At 51.0% G+C, this 8,670-nt stretch overlaps 1 protein-coding gene across 5 annotated transcripts in view; it reads left to right on the top strand.

Annotated features, from left to right (window-relative positions):
* The window catches only part of GRIK4 (glutamate ionotropic receptor kainate type subunit 4), a 253,215-nt gene extending 245,413 nt beyond the window's left edge, over positions 1–7,802 (top strand). For all 5 annotated transcript variants that reach the window (XM_070399383.1, XM_070399384.1, XM_070399386.1 and 2 more), the window contains 2 exons: positions 2,599–2,717; positions 7,386–7,802. In XM_070399383.1, the coding sequence (XP_070255484.1) occupies positions 2,599–2,717; positions 7,386–7,739 (473 nt within the window). In that variant the 3' untranslated portion in view covers positions 7,740–7,802. The remainder of the gene's footprint in view (positions 1–2,598; positions 2,718–7,385) is intronic.
* Positions 7,803–8,670: the final 868 nt, after the last annotated feature.

The following is an 8,670-nucleotide window of genomic DNA, read 5'->3' on the forward strand; positions in this document are numbered from 1 at the left end:
GATTTTTCTCATTTTGCACAATGGATGCTGAGAAATCACAGCCAATTATAACCTTTTTTTTCCCATTAAGTCATTTCAGAAGAAAATTTTTTTAAATGCATTTCACGTAAGAAGTGGGCGCGTTTTCTTCTACTTGCTTTTATGTGAGGTGGGGTCTCCAAATCTAAGCATTTTAGGGCTTTAAAATGTCTTTAAAAATAGTTCTGATAGAAATAACTGCTTCAAAAAGTTTGTCCAAGGACAGAGGGGAAGAGGAGGGCATGTAGTGGACAGAGTTGGAGGGCCGAGGACTTTCTGCATCCGGGACGTCTTCATCCTTTTTCCTGCTCCTCCTTTCACACTCTGAGAAGGAGCAACGTGGGGGCATGTCCGTGCGGAGGGAAAGAGGGAACGAGGGGGGGAGGACAAGCTGAGGGGCTGGCGGCCGAGGCCGGGAGAGCCAGAGCCCCCCCAGGGGATGGGGCCTGGAGCGGCAGGACCCTCCTGCAGGACCACGAGGGAGTGGAGGCCCGACAAGGGGACCCTGGTGTTTTTTCCATGTAGGACAGCAACCCCCAAAGTGGCAGGGGCAGCGGATAGGAAGTACCTAGCAGCCCCTCGGGAGCTGCCAGACGAGGTGGGCCTGCTTGGTGGGAACCCTTCCCTGGGGACACCGCCCGCCTTCTCCCAGGGGCAGCAAGGAGACCAGCTTGTCCACGATGCTCAGGTACACATCCCGCACCTGGTCCTCACCCCCCTGAGACCTGGCATGGGAGCGTCTGCCTGCCCCCAGCCGGATCCTGGGTGCGTGCTCTCCTCCGTGTCCCTGTGCCCCCACCTCCCCATGGACCCTGATGTTTCTCTGGACAAAAACCTTCTGCCCAAATGCTCCCAGTTTAGAGGTGCAAGTGTTCCAGGAAACCTCCAGCAACTTCTCAGAGGCAGAAGCCTGCTCCATGCCCTGTGGCCGCGCCTTATCACTGAGCTTTAAACTAATGCCCCGGTTCTGATCATCACAGAGAGGCCTCCTTCCCCTGGAGCCCGGGGGCTGTGCTGGGGACAGAGCACAGGTTCGCTGGGCCCCTCCGTGTGGTGGCCGGCAGCTCTTAGTGTGGGAGACACCGCACGGCACTGTGTTATGATAAAATCAAAGTAGAAAACCACAGGCACCCGCGGCGTCTGCAATGCTGCCCAGGGCTCTCTCTCTAGCTCTCCAAGGCCGTCCGCTCTGGGCCCGGCTCACCCTGTTAGGTTAGGTGGCTCAGGAGGCGGCGCAAGAAATAGAGTCCAGTGAATCAGAAAAGAAAGGAAAGGAAAGTTTATTCTGCGTCCCCGGGAGACCCACGTACCCCCAAAGACAGGGCACGTGGATTCACGCCAACATGGAGGGGGGCGCTTTTTTTATACTGCGGTTGGGTGAGGGGCGGGGACATGAGCTGAGGTATTCAGTTGAGGAGGCTTCAGCTGCAGGGGGGTCAGCAAGGTATTCAGGGAGAAGGAGCCATCTGTGTCTGGCACGTTGACCTGTGAGAAATCCCAGGTCTGTGAGAAATTCCAGAGGAAGTCCATTGTCTCATCCCATGTCTGTATGTATCTGATCCTGCGCTCTCTCCGACCTAACATCCCGACCTAACACACCCCTTGGGGTTGGGTGAAGCGGGCTTCCTGGCACTGCCGTAGCTCCACATCCCATGACGACACTGCGGACGGACATGCAGACGTAGCAGCGCGGTGCTAGCAGCCTCGGGGCATCTTCCTGGTGGAAGGTGCCCTTGGGGGGGGGGGTTCTTTAATGCCAACGTGACAGGCAGTTACAGAGCTGCACTCAGTGCTCAGCGCTGTGGGAACGAAGCGCCTTGTAATCCCCCAGATACTCACTGACCATGTACCACACGCCAGGCATCTGCCAGACAAGGAGGCCCAGCAGAAACTGCCTGACTTCAAGGAGCTTAGTCAAGTGCAACTTCTACAAACGCCAATTTGAAAACTAATTTTAGGGCTGCTGGACAAGAGTTATCTATCAAATGTCTTAAATACATATTCCTGGGCTCCATCTCCAGAGGTGTGGGTTTGATAAGCCTGGGGAACAATGAGGAATCGATATTTTAACAAATTTCCCAGGTAGTTCTGATGGGAGGTAGGTTTGGGAACCACTGGTCTGATAGGATAAAAAGTAAGATAAAAAGTTTTAATTTCCAAATTAGTATTTTAGTAAACATGTCTTTTTCTAACTATAGTTTGGTTAAAACAATTATTCTATATCAAGCAAACACATGATAAATAAGATGGGCTACATTTTATGCAAATACTAGAATGTACAGGTATTTTGGTGTCACCGGCGAAATCAAACTTCCCTGAGCTCTTTTCCTACTCGCCCTCCCAGAGCCCTCTCAGAAGCTCTTCTCCAGCCTCCCCCATTGGAAACTCAGGCCCCTCCCCACTTTTCCTCCAGCTACAATGCATTTTTTTCCAGCAAATAGTCATATCTCTTCAAGGAATATGTATGTAAAGCATCTACAAGACTGACTTTCTGTCATTTAAGTGACTTCAGCATTTTTGATAGAATGTTTATGTCTTCCAGCTCTTTTACACTATTTTTTTGTTATCGCTTTCTTACAGGACTGGGAATGGAGAATATTGGTGGAATCTTTGTGGTTCTTATTTGTGGCTTAATCGTGGCCATTTTTATGGCTATGTTGGAGTTTTTATGGACTCTCCGACACTCAGAAGCTACCGAGGTAAACTTCCAAAGGGGTCTGACCTATAGTGTTGGCAGAAAGGGCAAAGTTCACAGGCTCATGCACAGACAAAAGTGATTTCCTGCAGGTCCGTGAAGGCCTGAGGATGGAGCAGCCTGGGACAGGCCCCAGGGCGGGGCGCTGGCCTCAGAGCTCCCTCCATGCAGCCACAGAAAGGCATTCAACTGCTGGGTCTCAGAGTCTTCTAGGAAACAGGCCAGGAGATAAATGTGGGGAAGGGTTTCATGAACGAGGAGGTTCTATCCACTGTGATCGAGGCTGCATCATGGTAAAGGAAAACAGGCACGAGTGCCTCTGACTAAGGGAAACCACGCCTCACTTCTTCCATCTGAAGGCTCCACTGCAAGTGCAGGTGCTTGGGGAGGCCACAGTGCCCGCGGCTCAGGGGTTTGAATAAATCCAGTTCCCAAACCCGGTGCTCACCAGCTGTGTTAAGTGACTTTCACGTGATGGAAGAGTCTGGCTGGAGAGGAAACTCTATCCCATGCCACCTCCACTCTCTCTGCAAGGCCAGAAAGCCTCACAGGCTAACTGTTCTTTGGTTTTTAAAGTACAGTAGTCTCTGCCTCAGTCTCCGACTCGGACGTCTTGATTCTCCCTCGGAAACTGAGCCTGCGTCAGCTGCTCCCAGCAGCTCAGCGGGGACAGTGCCCCATCCACTTGGGGAGCCCAGCCTCTCACAGGGCCTCACACCGCCTCCCAGCCCCGACTCTGCTCAGCATCTTCTCCACTTTCCAACAGGACTTCATGTCACTGCCCCGCCTCACACCCTTTGCTCTTTCACTCACAGAGGTTCATGGTGCCTGCTACCTCACCAAGAAGTCAGGTGTGACCAGCCCCAAATGAAAACCCCCACCTAAGATGCCCCCCAGCGGAGCCGCCCTGCAGCTGAGGCAGATGTTCCCGTCGTCCTGCCATCTCTGTCTGTGTTGTTGTTGTTGTTTTGATCCTCACCCGAGGATATTTTTCCATTGATTTTTTTAGAGCATGGAAGAGAGAAAGACAGAGAGAAACATCAATGTGAGAGAAACACATTGATTGGTTGCCTCCTGCACAAGCCCCAATCAGGGCCCCGGGCTGGGGAAGAGCCTGCAACCAAGGTACATGCCCTTGACTGGAATCAAACCCAGGACCCTTCTGTCCACAGGCCAACGCTCTATCCACTGAGCCATACCAGCCAGGGTTCTATTTCTGTCTTGACCCATCTTTTCTCAGCTACCCTAGGATTATCTTTTCTCCCCTTCAATTTTCATCCCTGAACTCTCCCCAAAATCTAAAAATATTTACTCTGTATGTTTAAAATGTCAATATTACTGTTACTCTCACCCTCTCCCTCCCTCTCCCAAACCAACTGCTTCAGTCTCCATTGCCTTGCCTCCCATTCAGCCCTCAATCCAGGGCAGTCTGGCTTTGAAAGGTCATGCTAAAAGGCCTGATCCCTCCCGATGGACAAAAGCAGAGAGAACCTGTTGGGCCTTGTTGAGCCTCAATGTGCCCCTTGACAAAGTGAGCCATTTTCCCAGAAGCTCTCCCTCGCTGGCCTTGCCTGGCACCAAGCTCTCTTGGTTTCTCTCCTACGTCTCTCTACAGCTCTGTCCACGCCTCAAATGAATTCTACTTATTACTTCTAGGCAGAAAGACCAGGCCACCTGTTCCTTTCCCTGAGAAGCCTTCCCCAGGTCTCCCGCCTCTTCCCCAGACCAGAAGAGTTCGTCCTTCCTCTGCCTTTCACCTCTGCACCGCGCACAGAGCAGGCATGCCTGCATGCAGTGCGGGCTGTGGTGCGTAGCACACAGATGGCAGTCAGTACATGTGTGCTGTGACATTCTGTCGCATGTAGCAGATAGGCAGGTGGTGTTGTTTCACCTGTTGTAGTTATTATTAGGAGCACAGAGAAGTCAAGGACCTTGCCTAAGTCTCGGCTACTTAGTAACAATAGGGCGTTTAGAGTCCAGGTCTCAGTTCTTACCTCGGGCCGTCCTCTTTTAAATGATGCCACTTCTCTGTAGCCGCTTCAAGTAGAGGATCGGTGCACATTTGGTTACTCCCCCAAGAGCTCACCCATGGCCTGGCCAGACCTTGAAAACTTCAGTGAGGACTCCCAATAGGAAGATGAAGAGGAAGCGACCTGGCTATGGCAGAAGGACAGGCCTGTTGGCAGAACTGGAAGACTGGGAGGAAGAGCATGAACCAGCGGGAGATGGCTTCTCCTGTCGCAGACTGGGCACGCGTCCTTCTTTAGCACAGGGCAGAGGACCAGACAGTATGCACGCCCTTTGCAGTAGATAAGTTTAGGTTCCAATTCTGGGTCAGCTATTTATTAGTCAAGTAATTTTTAGCAAGATGTATAACCTCTGAGCTTCCATTTCCACATCTGTGAAATGGGTATACTAGTGGTAGCAGTGCAAGTTCATGATTTTTTTTTTTTTGCTCTTGCTTTAAACAGTTTTTTTTTTAAATCTTTATTGTTGAGAGTATTGTTGAGATGTCCCTCTTTTTTCCCCCCATGGTCCCTTCCACCTGGTTCCCGCTCCATCCCAGGCCTTCGCCACCCTGTTGGCCATAGGTAATGCATGTAGGCATATAAAATCTTTGTTTAATCTCTTCCCACCCCTCCCCCAAACCTCTTTCCCTCTGAAAATCATCAGTCTGTTCCATTTCCATGCCTCCGATTCTATTTTATTCACCAGTTTATTCTGTTCATTAGATTTCTTATTCATTTATTTTGATTTTTAGATTCAATTGTTGGTAGATATGTATTTATTGGCATTTTATTCTTCATATATTTTATCTTTTTCTTTTTCTTCTTCTTCTTCCTCTTCTTAAAGAATACCCTTCAGCATTTCATATAATACTGGTTTGGTGGTGATGAACTCCTTTAGCTTTTTCTTGTCTGTGAAGGTCTTTCTCTGACCTTCAATTCTAAATGATAGCTTTGCTGAGAAGAGTAATCTTAGTTGTAAGTGTTTGCTACTCATCACTTTGAATATTTCTTGCCACTCCCTTCTGGCCTGCAGTTTCTGTTGAGAAATCAGCTGACAGTCCTATGGGGACTCCCTTGCTTTTCTCTTGCTGCCTTTAAGGTTCTCTCTTTGTCTTTAATTCCCTTGACATTTTAATTATGATGTGTCTTGGTGTGGTTCTCTTTGGGTTCCTCTTGTTTGGGGTTCTCTGTGCTTCTTGGACTTGTAAGTCTATTTCTTTCACCAGGTCATGGAAGTTTTCTGTCATTATTTCTTCAAATAGGTTTTCAATATCTTGCTCTCTCTCTTCTTCTGTCACCCCCAGGATGTGATGTTGGTATGCTTGAAGTTGTCCCAAAGGCTCCTTACACTATGTTCATATTTTTGGATCCTTTTTTCTTTTTGCTCTTCTGATTGGATGTTTTTTGCTTCCTCATATTTCAAATTGTTGATTTGACTCTCGAATCCTCTAGTGTTGAATGCCTGAACATTATTCTTTATTTCAGTTAGTGTATACTTAATTTCTGACTGGTCCTTTTCAATGTCTTTGGCATTCTCACTAAGATTCTTGAAATTCTCACTAAGTCCCTTGGAGGCCTCATGAAGATCCTTGAGTAACCTTATAATTGGTTTTGAACTCTGTATCCAGGAGTTTGCATTCTCCCATTTCTTTCATTTGTGACATGTTTCTTTGTCTCTGCATTTTTGCTGCTTCCCTGTGTTTGTTTCTATGTGTTGGGCAGGGCTGCTATTTCTCCTGGAATTGGTAGACTGGCTTGTGTGATAGGGGTCCTGTGGGGCCAGTGGCTCAGCCTCCCCAGTCACCTGAGCTGGGCCCTCTAGGTGTGCCCCTTGGTTCATGATTCTTTATCTACAATTTTGGAACCTAAGAAACTCCAAAAGTTCCAAGTTTTTTTATAAGTTTGTTAAACAAATGCATTTGGTGACAAAGCTTAACTTGAATTGGTATGAAATTTTATGTATGGTCTTTGTCTCATTCAGTGTGAAGGCAAGTACTGTTTGCTATAGAAATATCAATGTGTTTGAGTATAGAGTCTGCCCCTGACCTCCACTGGGTGATATATATACTAATCGTATGTGTATTGTATTACCTTCCTAAAACCCAAAACATCTGAAACACAGCTGGACCCGAGGGTTTCCTATTAGGAGGTTGTGGGTCTGAAGGAACAGTGATGCTGTGGTTTTGTTGTTCTAGTTATTAGAATGCATGCTCTCCAGCTCTAACCAGTCGACCAAAAGAAATGAGACTCTTTAGCCTGAGATCAGGATGTTCATGGAGACAATGGTCGCTTTTCAAATACTTGACGGGACTGGCATGGAGGAGAAGAGTTAGTATTTATTGGGCTTCTGGGTCCAAATGTAGCTGGTATCATGGAAATTTTCAGGGAGAGGTTTGTTAACTTAGCAGCATTTAACAGAAATGCAAAAAAAAAAAAAATAACAATAACAATAAATAAGTAAGTGAGTGGGGGCAGGGCGTTCCCACCACAGAAAGAGCGCTGTCTTTGAAGGTGTTCAGGCCAAGACTGGCGCCAGCGGCTGGGCTGAGGCTCTGGATGCTGAGTGGCGATGGGAGCAGATGGACTGAAAGGCTCCGTCACCTTCACATCCAGGCCATCTGCGCAGGGTTCAGTGACACAGGCCCGGGCCCTCTGTCTTGCAGGTGTCCGTCTGCCGGGAGATGGTGGCGGAGCTGCGCAGCATCATCCTGTGTCAGGACGGCGCCCGCCCCCGCCGGCGGCGCGCGGGGCTGCGGTCTGGGACCCCTATCCCCGAGGAGCGCCTGCCGCGCGCCACCGCGACGCTCAGCAACGGGCAGCTGTGCGGGGCGGCGGCGGGGGAGCCCGAGCAGCTGGCGCAGCGGCTGGCGCGGGAGGCGGCGCTGGTGGCCCGCGGCTGCGCGCACGTGCGGGTCTGCCCCGAGTGCCGCCGCTTCCAGGGCCCGCGCCGGCCCGCGCGCAGCGAGGAGAGCCTGGCCTGGGACCGGGCGCCCGGCGGCGGCGGCGAGCCCGAGTAGCCGCGCGGGCCGCTCCGGCCACTAGGCAGGCCGGGCGCTGCTCCGACCCGCGGGGCTGCCCACGCCCACGCGTCCCTCCGGATCCGGATCCAGGGACTTTACAAACGGATCAAAGAGCCCAGCGCCCAGCAGAGACCGCGCCCGAGCGGGGAGCTGGGTGCTCCCGACGCTGACCGCGTGGGGACGGGGCGCCCCACCCAGGATCACGGGGACCCATCGTCTCCCAGCGGGCGGGGCCCTGCCCAGACCAGTTCCAGGACTCGGTGGGGCCGCCCTGGAATCCCCTGTTAGGAAGGGGCTGTTGTACTCGGGGTCTAGCTCTCACAAGGAAAAAAATAAACTCCACAGGGAAGTTTTCCTTTTCTGGGTTTGTATATTTTTGTTAATGTCGTTCCCTTTTCTCTCCCTCCCACCTGCTCTTGTTTTCGCCTCCATTCCATTCTGTTTTCTCTGCTTGTTTATCGGAAGGCAGGCTGGGTGAGGGACTGGAAGTCCATATATTCCCCACCCTTTTTCCTACATTTTAGGACATGGAGTGGCCAGTGCCTCGGGTTCCAGGGGCTGAGCTCCTTTCTGGGTGGTGATGGGGGGGGGGGGGGCGGGCGGAGGAGGGGTACAGGGGCAGAAGCGTCTGGGGAAGAACAAGGTTGGGCGTCTCACGTTCCAGATCCCCCAACCAGTTAACTCACAGGTTCCAGGAGTAAACGTGTCTTTTTTCCTTTCTGGTTTTTACTATTCTTGGTTTGGTTTGGTCTTTTGTGAGTGTGACCTCGAAGGAAGAGACAGGTGAGAGGACAGCGGGCACAGCCTCTTGGGGAGCAGAGGCAGCTGCCGGTGGGGCAGCCAGAGGAGGAAGGAGGGCACCCTGTGTGTGCCCCACGGTTTGCCACCTGCATCTCCTTTTACCAGACTCCGCAGCTGCCTGGGAGCC

This window comes from Myotis yumanensis, unplaced genomic scaffold (genome assembly GCF_028538775.1).
Source record: "Myotis yumanensis isolate MYYU_CA2020_CCGP unplaced genomic scaffold, mMyoYum1.0.hap1 SCAF_19, whole genome shotgun sequence".
In the NCBI taxonomy this organism is placed as follows: domain Eukaryota; kingdom Metazoa; phylum Chordata; class Mammalia; order Chiroptera; family Vespertilionidae; genus Myotis; species Myotis yumanensis.